The following is an 18,592-nucleotide window of genomic DNA, read 5'->3' on the forward strand; positions in this document are numbered from 1 at the left end:
TGACATACTGCCTGCCATGTTGTAAAGGGCAAGACCGTGTGTCCAACGACTCATTGAGATGATTTTTTGGAGCTGCATTTTGATTGACTACTTGACAAATGGTTGTAGGGAGGTTAGGGTTTTGATACCGAAGCGCAAAAAATGAGCTACTACTTATCCAAAGTCTACACACCAATAGATCTAAGCTCATATTCACAAATCTTATTGCAGCTTCATAGTAGATTTATTTGACAGATTTCCTTTATAGGACTATCAAATAAACCTACTTTAAGATTGCATTGTTTTGTGAAAACCGATGTTGTTGTTGTAGCAGTGTGTTACACTTGCGGATACTGAAGTGCTACGAAGTAGCTGCAACTGCAGTCACGGGAATTCAGCAGTTTCGGGTGGAGTCACAGTGAGAGACTGGATGGCACTTCCTCTTGCTGAAATACTGAGTGCCTGTGATATTCAATACGAAAAGGCGAATTTTTGGCGCCTATGGCCATCTTGTATCCCAGCGATCGGTCCTGTAGACCGGAACGTGCTTGCTCATCTATTGAAGCTTGACGAGTATCGCACCTCTCTATATATATGCCAAATGTGGCTACAACATAAAATGTAAAAATAATTCGTCTTACTTACCATTTATCCGATGCCGATACCAGATATCACTTTATTTTTTTGAACTAAATTTTTCACGAGTTTTTTGATACAAATGATATAAACTTATTGCAGTTTGCCGCACAAACTAATGAGCTACAACATAATACAAAACTAACTGTAAAACATGAACATTTACAGTGTTGCCATAACAGAAAAAAATGTCAAAGGAAAACATACCAAATTCTCACTTAGCCGTTTAAAATTTTTAAACAAATAAAATGTATGCTCCAGATTTTACAAATATCGCATAATAATTAATAAACGTACTATCTATGCCGATATAAGTGTGAATATATACAGTAGTTATATATACAGTAGTAGGACATAAATGAAAACTCCATGTCAAACTTTATCACAATATCTGTAAACAAGTTTCCCTATGTATCAATAAAATAATTGTAATCGATGTACTAGATATAGATTTATATCTAATATGATTTTTGCAAAATTTACTAGTTACATCAAGATTCATAAATTGGAGCCAAGTTTTGGGAAGATCAGTCAACAAATTTCCACATTATTGCAATGTTAATTGTTGTTATAATTTTATATATATATATATATATATATATATATATTAAATTGAGACGAATTGGCTATTATGTTCGGAATCTACAAAATCTAATTGAACCGTCTATCCGACCTACTTCCCGAAATTTAATTTCCATCCGACCAATTATGGTAAAAAATAGAAAAAAGTGGCATCCCTGAACATTAATATTTGATTGCAGTGTTGCCAGTATTGGGGATTTCTCCCCATATGTTCGGAATCTACAAAATCTAATTGAACCGTCTATCCGACCTACTTCCCGAAATTTAATTTCCATCCGACCAATTATGGTAAAAAATAGAAAAAGTGGCATCCCTGAACATTAATATTTGATTGCAGTGTTGCCAGTATTGGGGATTTCTCCCCAAAGTGAGGATTTATTTTCTAGAATGAGGATGAAATTTTTAATTTAGAAACTTGGAGATTCGGAGCAAAAATTGGGAATTTGACAGTATAATGGGAATTCGCACCAAAATACCCACAAGCAAGGCGGATTTAAAAAGGTTGTCTCACGCGAACGGCTGTTAGCCGTCGGCCAGGTTTCTTCGTTGTTATATTCTTTCTCGCATATTCTCTGCTCATGTACGCACACGTAAACATACACGCACACAAATTTCTTTGGGTGCGTTGGCAAAACGTTGATCAGCTTGATGACGAGAAGACGGATTGCACCATATTATTTGTTGTTGTTGTACAAATGAGACCACCTTTAATTGTTTCGCCATGCCCATAGAGTTGTATAGGTAATTTCGTTGCTGTGGGGTTACCTTATTAATTCTACCAAGATTAAGTCACTTGCCCAGCTGATGAAAATTTCTTACTTCAGTGTTGTAATATGTATATAGTATGATTTGTTCAGTGTTTTAAAATGTTTTCATATATTGTTCTTTTTCACATTTGCAATGTTTTAATATATAGATTATATAGAATCACAAATCTGTTTCATTTAAATTATTTTATAGTTGAGATTTTTGTAGTGTTTGAAGAAAAACATTTTGTAATTGTGAAAAACGAACAAAATACCAGCTATTATGCATACGATTTTTTAATTGAAAGCGATAGTTGGCAATCTCAACACCAGGGTTCGGAATTATATTTGAAAAAAATCGAAAATCGATTATTAGACTCTGCAATCGCCATGAACATCGACTTTGACATTTCAGTATGGAAATCGATAAGTTGACTTATAGATCCTAACAGTGGAGCAGGCATTGTAGTGGAATTGTAGTAATACAAAAACTGGAAAACTAACCATTCGCACTTGAACATTCAAGCGATCACAACAAAAAAATTTTAGAAAGAAAAGTAAAAATAAAATATTAGTTTACTATAATTAATACAGTTGCAGTATTAAAATTTTAAATAAAGATTATCTTGTAAGAATATAGATCAACTAATAAAAAAAAATGTCCGTCAATCGTGCACCAAAGTCAGGCTTTGCAGCTGAAGCTCAACGTAAGGTAAGTTGAAAGTAAAACCAAACAGAAAAGAATTCAATCCGTAACCAAATCAGTTGTTGGATAAGTTAATAAATACTAAATTTCTTTGGCCTCTTTTTTTATGTGATTTATAAGTTACTCTCTGTTTTTGTTGTTTTGTGAGCAAGAGCAATATCCTTATCGATTAATTATCGTTTTCGGTTGAGCAAGCCTTTGAGTGAGTTTACAATTGTCATTTCTTCGGGGCAATCAAATTTTCCAATACGAAAAAAAGGGAAAAGTGCAATTTCTAGTGACTGCTCGGCGGGTATTGTTTAATTAAATTAATATTATTTTTAAAATAAAAAAAAAATTTAAGATAGAAAAAAACGAAACAGTTAAAAGAGACCAAAATGTCAATCAATCGTGCACCAAAGTCTGGTTTTGCAGCTGAAGCTCAACGCAAGGTAAAAAAGAAAAAAAAACTGGTGTATAAATTCGACAAAAATTCACAAGTAGAAAAACCAGAAATTACATTCAACTGAGAATGGCGGCAAAAAAAAAGAGTATAGCACTGCAGCAACATAATTTTGTACCATAATTATGCTGACGGCGATGATCATTAAACAAAGTTGACAAGGGGAGAAGCAACAGTTACATTTTTTTGTGGCATGAATACGAATGTCCATGTATAGGTATGACGTCAAACCTTTTTCAAATTACAATAAATTCATTGATAAAATACTCTACAGAAACTTAGGTGGTTTTTGTTTATGCCATATGTATGTATGTACTTGTTTTCTGTCTTCAACTGCCATTGTTTGTGTTGGTTCAAATTGTCCGCTTACTTTTGTTAAACGGCTTCGTCAAAGGCCACTTGCATTTGTAATTTAATGCGACGATGCCGAGAGGATTAAATTAAACAATTTTACACTTGTACACTTGCCTTGGATTGCATAAAAATGTAAACATCCATACAGAGCATGCCTTGCGATACTTTGCATGTCCCTTGCTCAAACATAGAAGGTATGTGTTTAAAATTGCAGCACATAGCACATTTCATTCCCATTACACAAAATATATATCCGTACATCTGTATGTCTTCTTTTAATGGATTTCGCCAAACGGTCGTTCATTTGTATATAAGTGTGCGTGCAGTTGTCGGTCGCCCTTTTCTTGGGGTGGCAATAACAACAACAAAAATAATGAGCAAAACAAAAATGAATGTGTAGTGTTGTACTTGAAATTCGACGTTCGTAAGCAAAAGTACAAAAAAACATTCGTTACAAGGCGAGATAGTATGGATTCCTATGATGTCATCGTAATTTTTCCATATGTACTTTGTTGTTTCTCCCCTTTTTATTATTTATTTTTTTTACTTGCCCTAATACGTCTACGACAAAGATATATAGCAAAGCGAGTCATATGTTAAATATCACTTCATTCTTGTTTTAAGTACGAAAGAGTGCAAAACATTCTAATCAGCCAGAATAAGTGTGTGGGGATAATTGTTTGTTTTACTTACTACACTGCAGAAAATAACAATAAGATCATTAGAGTCAACAAGTGGCTCGATGATGATTGTTATACTTACATACCGGCCATCGAAGATGCGTATCGATTGGTATGGCAGTTTAAAAGGGGCCCGAATTAGCTCAAATATGAACGATTTTTGCGTGAGGTGTTTTGATATGACTTCCAAAAAATGTGATGAGTATGGCGCAAATCGGTACATAACCTGATATGGCTGCCATATAGACCGAACTGGGATCTTGACTTCTTGGGCCTGTGGAGAAATCAATTCTCATTCGATTTAGCGCACATTTTGTACAACGGCTCCCATGGCCTTCAATATACGTGTGCAATATGGTCTGAATCGATCTATAGCTTGATACAGTTCCCATATAAACCAATCTCTCGATTTTGCTTCTTGAGCCCCTACAAGGAGCAATTCTTATCCGAATGGACTGCAATATTACACAATTTTCTGCATTCAATTTATATCTGGTCCGAATCTGACTATAACTTGATATAGCTCCAATAGCATAACAATCCTTACTCATTATTCTTTGTTTGCCTAAAAAGAGATACTGCGCAAAGAATTCGACAAATGCGATCCATGGTGGAAGGTATATAAGATTCGGGCCGGCCGAACTTAGCACGCTCTTACTTGTATTAAACTACCGACTTAAGCATCTTAGATCAATATCCAAGTAGACCAAGTTATACCCCCATTCTATGGTGCACCCAAAAAAAATTTGTCTGCTGATAATTAAATTAAAAATTTTAAACTTTGGAATGAGTTCAAACTTTTTGGATTTCTAAACAACATTTGAGGCATGTACTATATATGAATAAAAAAACTGCCAAGTTAAGCCATTAATTTTTTTAAGTTTTAATATTTTATTAGTCGTTATTTAATTTGCTGTTATTTAAATTCGTTTAAAAATTAACAAATTGTTTAAAATTTGAACAAAATTAGGAGGGGATAGCCATCGTTAGGAGAGGATAACCATCGCTGACAATTTTATGATGGTCTCGCCAGGACATGCTAACGGCCCTACGATTGTATTTGCTGTTTTAGCAACAAATTACTGCTGTGCCATTTTCAGCTGACTTTCTGCAGTTACAGCAAACATTTTTGCTGTTTCTAACAAATTTCTCTGAGTGTGAATTAAAAAATGTTTAAAAAATTTTAAGCATTATTTTCTAGTCGAAGAGAGTACTTCTCAAATCATTTTCGATTGAAATCAAAATTGAAAATAATTTTAGCGGGAAAGGTTAAAAATGAAAAAAATATATATAATAACTTCCTAAAAACATGCCAAGTATCATCTGATATCCCTTCAAACATTTGGAAGGGAATTTCTCACTGCCTCCCAGAATTGTCACTTTTTAGATGCTTTGGTGTGATAGTTTGTAGAGATGTCTTGATTTAAAACAACAAAATACATTACTATCGGAATTCTATCATTCATGTTTCGCTAATTCGTTTCTCATAATCAACTGTTATTGTTACAAATTTAAAAATAGATTTTTTGTTGTTGTTTTGGACGCCAACTGAAAAAACCCCACACAATAGAATGTATGTTTATTTAGCCTTCTGTAATGAAGAAAGAATGATAGCAAAGAGGGATAGCATACGTCTCACAATTGTAAGGTTGGCTGTTCAAATCCCAGTCAGGGAAAATCATTGCAAATAAAATCTTCCATTGTTAATCTTGATTTGAAAAAGAAATAAAGTATAAATAAGCTTCACTCTAACAGGTAAAAAAAAACATTAAGCAAATTGTTTTTTTTTTTAATAATAACGTTGATAGTCGAATTTTAAACTGTTTTTAGTCCCTATTTAGTCACTCATGGGTATATATCGCCAAGTAGCAAGTTTTCTCCCGTACCGAGACACCAATTAGAGTAAAAAATGATATAGCCTGAGAATGTTTTCAACTTCCTTGAGTGCAGATTTAGTGACTCGCACGATAGAAAATGTTTGCAGGGTAGTATACTAATGGATATCCATGCATACATATGTAGGTATACGAGTAAACTTAATATATTTACATCTATACATCAACACCAATTGCGCTTTGGTTACCTTTGCTTCCTCTTTACTGCTCAATCACATTGCTTTAAGGCAAAGACAACTTAGGTATTTGAAATTTAACAGCTTAACATTTTTTCCATTTTATGTTCTTTCTTCATATGAATTTCCTATTATTTATACTACAGTCAGTCTCAGCCGTCCCATTTGTTGTCACATACAAATACTATCAAACAACAACACACGTACCCATACGCACACACTCATATACATTTCAAGCTAAATTTGTTGTTTACCATTGCTGGATGATCACTTGAAAAAAAAACTTCTAAATTCAACATTTTTTGTTTGCCGTTACTGACTGTTTTTTTTTATTCATTCTTGTTTGTTTTTTGTTTTCGCCATATAAGGTACACAATTTTCAAGTATCAAAAATGTATATCTGTTTATGCATGCCTTGAGCTTTGGTAAAAACAAAAAAAGCGACAATACCCAACTCGTATAAATTGAGAGTCTCTCTTTCGCTTTCCGTTAAGTGTTGTTCATTTGATTCAAATGCGAGTTGAAAGATACTCTTCTAATTAGTTGCAATGTTCGTTGAGCGTAAAGATTGCTTAAATTGAATGTGTGTGCACCCGGCTCACCAAACAATTTATCAATTGTATATTTGCATAGACGTACACACATATGTATACCAGAACTCCTAAATGAAACATAGAAGTAGATATGTACATACTTGCATATGTACGTAGAAAAACGTTGCGGTGAGGGTTTGAGCTGTCAGTCATCATCACCACCATTTGTGCTACTTTTTATAAAATCTCTATGAATATTAAACTAAACCAATGTTAGGTATAATACCTACATACGTTACAAAAGTGTTGGGCCATATTGAATAAAATATTGTCAAAATATGTACCTACTAACGTTGAGAAATATATATCTAAGACCCCATAGAGTATATACATATATTCTTGATCGTCATAACATTTTAAGTCTATTTAGCCATGTCCGTCCGTCTGTCGAAAGCACGCTAACTTTCGAAGGTGTAAAGCTAGGCGCTTGAAATTTTGCACAAATACTTCTAATTAGTGTAGGTCGGTTGGGATTGTAAATGGGCCATATCGGTCCATCTTGAGCTTCTAGAAGACGCAATTCTCGTCCGATTTGGCTGATTTTGCACATGGTGTTTTGTTATCACTTCCGGCAACTGTGCTAGGTATGATCTAAATCGGTTGATAATCTGATAAAGCTCCCATATAAACATATAAGTACGCAATTCTTATCCGATTTGGCTGAAATTTTGCATGAAGTGTTCTGGTATGACTCCCAACAACATTGCCAAGTACAGTCTAAATCAGTCAATAACCTAATATAGTCACTATATAAACCAATCTCCCGATTATATTTCTTGAGCCTCCGATTTGACTGAAATTTTGCATGACGTGTTTCGTTATGACTTTTAACAACTGTGCTAAGTATGGCTTAAATCGGTCCATAACCTGATAATCGGTCCATAACCTGATAATCGGTCCATAACCTGCTGATATCGGTCCATATCCTGATAAAACCTTGTTGGGCTTAACTATAGAATCAATAAATTTAAAGAATAGACGAAGTACAGCTCTCAGATAATACACCTCACTACACATTTGAATCCATGAACATGAACCCTATTATTTTGTGTCTTAAAAAACTGTGTTACATAGCGTAAAGCAAAAGCAAGTAATCTACAATTCATAACGATCGACGACTTATTAACCACAAAATTTTATTTTCCAAACAATTGTTCTTTCGTGTCATTGATCTGTATGTGGGTTATTAATCATTCTGTATGTTTGCTTGTACATATGTAGTATTCTTCAACGTGAAATCTTCAAGAATATGGAGAAGAGACACGTTTATTAATATTATTTCAAATTTCTTAAAGAGATTTTATATTTCCACAATATTCTTGTTGTTGGTATTTTCCATTGTTAATCATATCTTGTCATGAATATTGGACAAATTTGAGCAGATCTTTCTTCTTTGTCTGTTTATCTGCATATCTTTTCGCATATCTAGATTGATAACTGATTGATTTGAACTGGTCAGACGTCGAAAGATGAACACTTCAAAATATTTGAGCATAACCACGACGACGTCGATATGACGGTTGAATGGCTGGATGGTTTATAATAGAGATATTTTATGCAAATCCCCTTGGGCGCAAAAAAGCTTATAATTAATAGCATGGGAAGAAATGTATAAATTTTTCTTTAATCATTGTCTTGAATAGAGTGAAATATTCATTTCTTTTCAGCACAGATCCGCTACAAGCAGGAGGATACCGTATACCATAGATTAGATTTGGGCAGCACATTTACATAAATAGATTCGTGTGTTCTTATTTATCCACCAATATAACATTCTATTCTTGCTGCTAATTTAAATAAAATATTATAATGAAAACAAATATTGTAATAACCACACATAGTTATCGCTTATCTCTGGCCATTTTTTTCCAGTCACTACTTCTGTTTAGCCACCCCATTTGACAATTCGATTAGTCCATCAAAAATGGTGAAATACTTATTAAAATGGACCATACATATGTATGGCAGCGATGGAGATTAAACTGCCATCGCGTTTTGAGAAAGGCAGTTACCGACTGTTTAGAGTTGTATAGGGATTTTACTGCCATTGCGGTTTAAAAGTATTGATGATAGCGGACCGTAAAGAGCTTTATATCGACAAGTGTATCTTGAGAAAGTTGTTCTTCAGGCTGGCCTACAAAACATTTTGTTTATCAATTGGTTAATGTTCGATATCATTGTTTTCACTCATTCTTAAGGCACAGTTCCCCCTAATCCTTGATGATTGTGAAATTGTATACATAAAATTTTAAGCAACATAAATGAAACTTTTCTTATATCTAAAACTGTTATCCGATTTATGGGTTTACCTCAATGATAGGTTAGGTTGAATGGGTAGCTCACCCATAAAGGCTCATTGTGATCCCCTTGTTATAGGATAAACATGTGGGGCAAACGGGTTCTTAGAATATAAATCAAGAGGCGAACAGACGTTTGGGCGTGCATGCGTATTCAAATACACATATGTACATGTGTGTACATCCCAGGAGGGCCCGCATCCATTCTAGTATCTACTCCGTGTGTGTTCCTGCCCTGCCCAAACTAAACTTGAATTGGTCTATCGCTTTGCTGTCGTTGGTGTAAGTCTAAGTTATGTCTAACTAATGTTGTTGTTGTAGCCTCGTCAAGCTGCTGTAGGTGAGCAAGCTAGTTCCGGTCCACCGTTCGCCGCGGGAACAGGATGGCCATTGGTTATTTACTACTCCATATGGAGCATTTCACTCCGCACTATGCTTGTGACAGCAGAGACACCACACAGATCGGACCTCAATGTTACAGCTGTGTGATGCACACAACTTCCCGTGCCAAGTTACGACTTCTGCAGAGTCTGTGAGGACGATGAGGAAGAAGAAAGTATGTGAAGGACATCTACTCATTTGCCTGGCTCGTTCATCGTTGTCCAAATCGAGAGTTTTCTCTGCGACTTTTCAGTAGCTCCCATATATGCGATACATTTCGTAAATTTTTCTTTCTTAATTGAAACGTATTATAATATCGTTTATCGTGAGGTTCCAGAAATGAGATTTCTCACCCATCTTCTGATCATATCTTTTCACAAAATAATGTAAATATGCGGCTGTACAGCATAATATCTATCCATTGGGGATACAAGGTTTTATTTCCCCTCTAAAGCTCAATGAACGAAGAACACATAACCGTCGAAATCCTACACATTGTTGAGAATATAATATTTTTTAATACAAAATGAATATTGGAACGCTTTTATTTTCTGATTGTATTTCATAGTAGCATATGCTATGATACACATTGTAAATTCTTGCTAGTGGGCATCACTGTTCATAAATTATATATAAATAAAGAATTTGAACTTCGCACATAGACTGGTTGGTGGCGCTTGTGAATATATATAAATGAGAATTATCTAAGAACCTGTGGCAAGCAGAATCTTGCTCTTAATGGCATGCAGTTTGCCTCGTTTGCATTTTCTAAATATGCATTATTTTCTTTCCCGTGAAGGATACTATGGCCTAATGCACGTATATAGGGTTTCGGAAGTAGTAGCTTACAATATGTGTATCTTTATTTTATTTCTTTTTGTTGTCTATTTAATTTTTAATTTTTTTTTCGGCGGAACTACTTTGAAGAAAAATAAAATAACTACAGACACCTATAAGCTTGACATTTGCTGTAAAATTTTGAAAGCACACAAATTTCTCCGTTATTTTCATCCACTTTGAATTGTTGGCAAACGATCTAATGATTAATGATATTTTTTATGTTTAGCATGGAGTCCTACGAACACCTGGTTGCAAGTGTGTGGAGTGAGGCCTAAAGATTATTGAGTCGCTCTGCAGAACTTTGAATCGGTTCTAAACTGTTGATTTAGTCGGTTTTCAGTGACCAGTGACTGGTCCCCTGACTATCCCTATTACAGGTGATTTTTATATGGGCATATCATACCTAGGGACCAATAATTTTGAACCGGTCATTTCAGCGGTTAAAAACACTGGCCATTTCACTGATTTAAAAAATCGGTCATCTCACCGGTTTGAAAAATATTTCAGCCCATTCGGATAAGAGACGGGAGATCGGTTTATATGGGAGCTGTATCAAGCTATCGATTAAGACCATATTAGACACGTATATTGAAGGTCATAGGATGAAGGTCGTTGTACAAAATTTCTGCCAAATCAGATGAGAATTGCGCCCTCTAGAGGCTCAAGAAGTCAAGATCCCAGATCGGTTTATATGGCAGCTATATCAGGTTATGTACCGATTTGCGTCATACTTTGCACATTTATTGGAAGTCATAATAAAACACCTCATGCAAAATTTCAGGCAAATCGGATGAAAAATTGCGACCTCCAGTGGCTCAAGAAGTCAAGATCCAAAATGAGTTTATATGGCAGCTATATCAAAACATGGACCGATATGGCCCATTTAAAATCCCAACCGACCTACACTAATAAAAGGTGTTTGTGCAAAATTTCGAGCGCCTAGCTTTACTTCTTCGAAAGTTAGCGTGCTTTCGTCAGACAGACGGACGGACGGACATGGCTAGATCGACTTAAAATGACATGACGATCAAGAATATATATACTTTATGGGGTCTGAGACGCATATTTCGAGGTGTTACAAACAGAATGAAACGAAATTAGTACACCCCCATCCTATGGAGGAGGGTATAAAAACATCAACTTTTCTGCGCACTGGTACTGGTAACGGTTTAATGGTTTATCCAGAGCAACGTTGTATTTTTATAGCCTACACCACCACTGTGGTACAGTGTATTTTAACTTTCTGCATTTGTTTGCAACGCTAAGAAGGAGAAGAGCTAGACCCATTGATAAGTATAGCGGTCGGCTTAGAATCACTTCCTGATTCGATTTAGCTATGTCCGTCTATCTGTCCATGTATTCTTGTAATCAAGGTACAGGTCGCATTTGTTGTCCGACTGTTAAAAAATTTTGCATAAGTCACATTTTTGGTCAAACGAACGAACGCTATTGATTTTGAACAAAATCGGTTGATATTTAGATATAGCTCCCATATATATCTTTCAACCGATATGTCCTATTAAGGCTGTGGAAGCCACAATTTTGGTCCGATCTTTACAAAGTTATGCACGAGATGTTTCATTTAACGTCCCAATACGTGTGCCAAATATCATTAAAACTGGTTTAGATTTAGATATAGCTCCCATATATAACTTTCATCCGATATGGTCTTTGAAGGCTATAGAAGCTACAATTTTAGTCCGATCTTTAAAAAATTTGGCATAAAATGTTTTATTTGACGGAGCAATATGTGAGCAAAATTTCATAAAAATCGGTTCAGATTTAGATATAGCTCCCATATATATCTTTCATCCGATATGGCCTTTGAAAGCTATAGAAGCCACAATTTTGGTCCGATCTTTACAAAGTTTTGCATGAAATGTTTTATTTGACGTTCTAACACGTGTGGAAAATTTTAATAAAATCGGTTCAGATTTAGATATAGTTCCCATATATATCTTCCATCCGATATGGCCTTATAAGGCTATAGAAGCCACAATTTTGGTTTGATCTTTATAAAATTTTGAGTGAGGCGTTTTATTTGACGTGTGCTAAATCTTATAAGTCCGTCCAGGTTTAGATATATGTTGCCCCCATATATATGTTTCATATATGGCCTTTAAGGGTCTGGTAGCTACAATTTAGGTCCTATCGTAAGAAAATCTTACAAGGTTCTACTCAATATATCAATAGGTATGCAAAATTAAAATCTGGCTATATTTCAACATAGATTCCATGCATTAAAAGTAGTACCCAGACTGGGTGGTGTAGAGTATTGTATGATTGGCTCCGCCCGCTTTTGGCTTTTGTTGCCGTTTTTTTATAATACGATGTGTGTATAACATGAAAAGCACCAGAAACTACGAATGCGTACTAATGAAAAAACGAACTGTCCCCAATATAGAAACATTTATACCGGTATTTTCACCGGCTTACTTTGCAAAAAGGAAAATACCTCAAAGCAGCCACGCAATGGACTAAAATGACTGGCGATATGATCGGAAATTTATGTTAATAGGGATGAATTAACCCCAAACTTCCTGCAGGGCATATAGCAATTTATCAATATGAGATCTCATCATTTACCCACTCTAATGTATTCTTATACTCAAAAACCATAAATATTTGTATAACAAATTAATTTGTTTACCAAAATTGCTTTTTTTCAATATATTTCAAAATATTGCCCTGTTCTGTCGGTTACGCTGCTGACATCATTAATCGAATTTTGAAACTCATATGACCGGTCTTGACCTACTATGATTTTTTGTCATGCTATTTTTTATGTAAATAAATTTGATAAAAACAAAATTTTATATGCATAATAAATTAAAATCCCCAACATCACAAACGATAAAATTAGTACATAAAAGGTGTTAAATCGTATATATAATTAATATTCATATCAAAAATAAAACATTCCGTCCGCGCCTCCCCTTGCGGCCGCTAGACCACACAGTTCAGTCATTCTTTAGTAACAGCAGAAAAATGTTAATTTACGTGTATTTCGTAACTGGACGTGACTAGAAAAATCAGTGCATTACTTTATTGATTTGCGCTAGTGTGCATATTTGTGCTTTCATTCCAATTGATGAAAAAACAAACGAAAAGCAATTTCAAGGCAATTGCTTTGAAAATATTTCAATGTAAATAGGAATATGGTCTACAACTATCTTCATCTTTTTCTAAAGCTTTGTGTATATTTTAAATAAATAAAAATTAAAACCTTAAATGTTAGAAAATTTCGAATTACATATGGCAAATTTTTTGTAAAAATCATAATTTTCTAAAAATTTTTTTTTGGAATTTTTCTATGAGATTAAAATTTGTTAATTTTGTTTAAAGAAAATCAAAAATCTGTATCTTATATATAAAATTCAATTTGTGTTTGTTTGTTTGTTCCGTTTAGACCCAAAAACGGCTGAACCGATTACTTTGAAATTTTCACAGATTGTGTAGGTTGGTCTGGAAGGAAACATAGGCTATATAATTTTTTCATATCGGGAGGGGGGCGGCGGACCCTTAGGGGTACTAAAGTACTACCCAAAAATAAAAGTGGACCGATTGGGACGATATGGGATTCAAATGAAAGGTATTCAAGAGTAGAGTACAAATTTCGTAATAAAAGTTGGGTTCAAGTGCCTGGGGGGCCCCAGCCCCAAAACTCCTTAAAATAGGTGTATTTGACGATAATGACAATATGGGACTCAAATGAATGGTATTCGGGAGTAGATTACGAATATGGTCAGGAAGTCAGGAATAAGCTTTATAATTTATTGATAAAGGAAGGGGGCGGACCCTCTTTCGTTACCCCAACAACACCACCCAAAATCAAAAGTGGACCGATAAGGACAATATGGGTATCAAATGAAAAGTATGCGGGAGAAGACAACGAATCTGGCACACAAATTCATGCCGAAGTATTGGGGGTCACCCCACCACCCACCCAAAATGTTTCCAAAAGGAAACATAGGCTATATAATTTTTAGATATCGGGTGGTGGCGGACCCTCCCCCTTACCCCAAAAACGTCACCCATATCCGAAAGTGGTCCGATGGCACAATAAGGGTATCAAATGAAAGGCTTTGGAGGCCAGAAAACGAATATGGTATTAAAATTTGGGTCCAAGTACCCAGCAGGGCCCCGCAAAACTGCTCTAAACAGATATATTCGAAGTTCATGTCAATATGGGACTCAAATAAAAAGTATTTGGCAGTAGATTACAAATATGGGATAAAACATTAGGTCCAAGTAATGGGAGGTCGCCCACCCCCAAATACACCCAAATTAGCATATTAACCAACCATGGTTCTATGGGACTCAAATAAAAGGTATTAGGGAGTAGATTACGAATATGACATTAAAATTTGCGTTCAAGTCTAGGTGGCGTTTTTCCTCCTAAAGATACGCCAAATAGGTTATTTGACCCATTATGACAATATGGGACTCAAATGAAAGGTGTTTGAGAGTAGAAAACGAATTTCATATCCAATTTTGGAGCCAAGTGTTTTGGGGTACGTCTTAAAGCACCCCCTAAACTGAGTTTCATTTCCGTTGGGAATAAAGAACGAATTTGAGATCTATTTTCAGTGCAAAGTGCCGGTGGCCGCCCCAGCCCAAAAAACACCCTCCAAACGGTTCATATTAACCGGCCATGGCAATACGGGGCTCAAATTAAAGGGATTTGGAAGTGCAGCAAGAATTTGATATCCATATTTGGGTCGATATGTCTAAGTTGCTATCTCTGGCATTGTACCTCGCAAATGTCGCCAAAATTGCAAATGGAAAAAAATTTAAATTTGACCCATGAACATTTCACTAAGGAACAGGGGCAAAGATTAAGAGGGGATAAACACCGTTTTGTCCGATGTTCTCGTTAGGATTCGAACGCGTTTAGCGTCCCGAATTCGATATCCGCATTCAGTGCGAAGTGTCCCCACCCTTAAAAGAAATTAGAGTTATCGAAAGCGCAGCGGAGCAGGCCCGGTTCAGCTAGTTTTCTAAAAATATCCAATATTTCGGAAAATTCTAACAAACATTTTATGTAAAAGAAATTTCGAAGTTTTTTTTTTTGATTATACAAATTTCTTCAACCTTTTTTAATAATTTTTTTTAAGCTTTCAAAATTTTGAAATTTCCATATAAATTTTCTATTGAATTCAAATTTCCCCCCATATTGTTTATTAAAATCAAAATTTCTTAAAAAAATTTGTATAAATCATTTACCCACATATTCACAGTTTTTGTTGTTGTTGTAGCAGTGTGTTTTACACTGAGTTTTTGATTATGTGATTTTCGTTTGTAACAACATTTACACCACCCAATGTCATTTCCAATAAGCATGCATTTCAAGTCCAAAGTTAAGGTGTTCTTATATTTACGATTTCCGACAAACGATTGCCATATGTGTAGGCATTGTTAACACACATACATTAGCACTTAACGTAAATGTTTTTGTGTCGTACTATGTCTTTCATTAATGGGCTTTCTTTTGTTGTCAACAGACTTTTGTAAATGTTAATAATATTACACTTTCACATTCTGAAAAACGGTTTATTGATATTGCTGCAAAGGCGGTTTGTGTCATTCAAAACTGGGACATTTTTAGGACCATTTTCACAATGTACGATTATCATTTGCTGTGTCAATATAATATTTCATTGATTTGAAAATATTTCATTTCGATTATTTGAAAGCTCACAAATAATCGATTAATCGAATAGCAATACTCGGCACAGATATCGAGGGAGCTAACGTGTCAAGTCCACTCATAAAAGCCCAATTTGTAGTACCTTTTATGGTCCTATAACTTTAAATCGGGAGATCGCTATATATGACAGCTACGTCCATATGTATATGACCGATCTGGATCATGTTCATCATGAATTCGAAGGGTCTAACCCAACTCCCTGTGCTAAACAAGGAAATTGGCTAACAAATGCGCATTTTATGGGCCCAGGAACTTAAAGCGGCAGATCGATCTATGTATATGGGGGCTATATCGAAATATGGTCCGATCTGAACCATAGCCGGCACAACAGACGGACATGGTTAAATTTTCTTAAATTTTTACGAACATAAAAAATATATGGACATACTTTTAGGGTCGGAAATGGATATTTCGATTTGTTGCAAACGGAATGATTAAATGAACATACTCCTGTCCTTTGGTGGAGGGGAAAAAAACGGTAAAACCAATCAAACCAAAAAGCAACACGCATAGGTGAGTTTCATTAAGTCTTTCATAGGATCATAGGACTTTGGATCCTCTGCTAACCACTGCTCCAGCCTTTTTGGCACGGTTGTCATATAATGTGTCAACTCTGCTAGTGCGCTTCTGCACAAGGGAGGGTTCCAAGATTCTGTAGAGGGTTCCAAAATTCAGTAGCGATTTTTTGGCACGGTTGTCATATAAAGTGTCCACCCTGCTAGTGCGCTTCTGCACAAGGGAGGGTTCCAAAATTCCAATTGGCGCTCATCAACGATTCTTTTATGGATAGATCGACGGCTGCCTCGTAACCCTCCATCACATGATGACCCAAGACCCAGCAGAGTCTGACAGGCCTCCCCATGGCCGTACATTTTGACAGTTCGATTGGGCAGCCGCTCCCGGTTGGTTATTTAAAGGCGCCAATAACTCGCCTTGTCGTATCGAGCATCATTGAGCATTCAGTATTTATGAAAGAACCGGTGCCACCCAGCCTCGCGACTGCACTCCGTGTGGAGGATTCCACTATCCGCAACCTCTGAACGCGCCCGGTATCTTCTAGCTAAGCTTCTCGGGATAACGAAGAACATTACACGGATTGGAGCTGTTCATAGTTAACCCGTGCCATTTTCACCCACAATTCGGTGGCTTCTTTTCGCAATTGCGTAGGGGCTCGTCCGTCTCTAACTCCTTCTCGCCACCACAGACATTGAAGAAGTCCGCATTCCCTGTGTTCAGTGCGATGATCTCTAACCATTACCCAACATTTCTTCGCCAGTTCAGTTAATGGAATCATGTTCGTAGCTTGGCCGCCGGAAAGAGCGGCAGCTCTATCTAACTCAATACAGGTATCCTGAAAAAGCCCAGCTTTAAAAAATACCAGATCAGTCTTTCTGGGTTTTATGCCAAGCCCTACCGAAAGCGCAAATTTAAATGTAATCCCTAAAAAAACTTGATTTCATTATCTATCCTAAAAAAGCCTTAAAGCAGCACTTTTGCTGTCCTACCTTTTTAACTAATGTCTGCAATGCTGACTTCATATAGCCTCAATAGCCTCTGGATGGAGGTTCGCTCCTCGCAACAAATGTTCGATTAATTTCAAATTATCATCATCTTTCCTGATTCCCGCTTCATAAGAGTCGACCCGAAAGAACATTATGACTATATGCTTAACTTATCCCTTTAACACTCACAAAACCAGTAAGGAAGAACAAAAGTCGGGCGGTGCCGACTGTATAATACCCTACACCTACCCAATACGTACAATGTGGGTGCTATATCCAATTCTGAACCAGTTTTGATGGACCTCGGTCTTCAAATATGTTCAAACTGTAATAACTACGGTTGACAAATGACAACATTATTGCAAATTGCCCAAAATCTGACTAACATATATATAGGAGCTATATCTAATTCTGAACCGATTTCGAGCTAACTTCTCAGATAGTGTGTGCGTTGTACAAAATTTTGGCAAGATTGGTCAAACAATGCGCTTGCAGTAGCTCTTGGGGTGAAAATCTGTCGATATACGTATGGAACAGCTATATCTAAATCTGGGCCGATTTCTATGAAATTCACCACTAATATCGAGATTCATAAGAAAATCCTTCTACAAAATTTCGAAAGAATCCATTTAAAACTGAGCATTTTTTTGCAATATTTTTCAAAATCGGACGAACATATATATGGGAGCTATACCTAAATCTAAACCGATTTCGAGCAAACTTCTTAGATACTGTGGCAGTCGTCGAGGAAATCGTTTTGCAAAACTTTTGGCAAGATGGGTCAATAAATGCGCTTGCTGTGACTCTAGAAGTTAAAATCGGGCGATATATATATATATATATATGAGAGATATATATATAAATCTGAACCGATTTCCCTGAAATTCACCAGTAATGTCGAGAGTCAAAAGAAAATCCTTCCTGCCAAATTTTGAGAGAGTCGGTTTACAAAAGACCATTTTATTGCAATATTACTGCAAATCGGACGAACATATATATGGGAGCTATATCTAAATCTGAACTGATTTCGAGCAAACTTCTCACATATTGTGACAGTCGTTGAGGAAAGTGTT

The 18,592-nt window shown here is 35.8% G+C and overlaps 2 protein-coding genes across 3 annotated transcripts in view; one reads left to right on the forward strand and one right to left on the reverse strand.

Annotated features, from left to right (window-relative positions):
• LOC106086183 (integrator complex subunit 7) overlaps positions 1–18,592 on the reverse strand; it is a 65,185-nt gene that overhangs the window by 13,771 nt on the left and 32,822 nt on the right. The window lies entirely within an intron of this gene.
• Positions 2,431–18,592, forward strand: part of LOC106086230 (myophilin) — a 38,796-nt gene continuing 22,634 nt past the window's right edge. Inside the window, exon 1 of one of the 2 annotated variants that reach the window (XM_013250812.2) lies at positions 2,431–2,655. In XM_013250812.2, coding sequence (XP_013106266.1) covers positions 2,602–2,655 — 54 coding nt within the window. In that variant the 5' untranslated portion in view covers positions 2,431–2,601. Of the gene's footprint in view, positions 2,656–3,011; positions 3,081–18,592 lie in introns of those variants that run through there. The other variant, XM_013250820.2, reaches the window with a different exon arrangement.

The sequence above is a fragment of the Stomoxys calcitrans genome, chromosome 1 (genome assembly GCF_963082655.1).
Source record: "Stomoxys calcitrans chromosome 1, idStoCalc2.1, whole genome shotgun sequence".
In the NCBI taxonomy this organism is placed as follows: Eukaryota; Metazoa; Arthropoda; class Insecta; order Diptera; family Muscidae; genus Stomoxys; species Stomoxys calcitrans.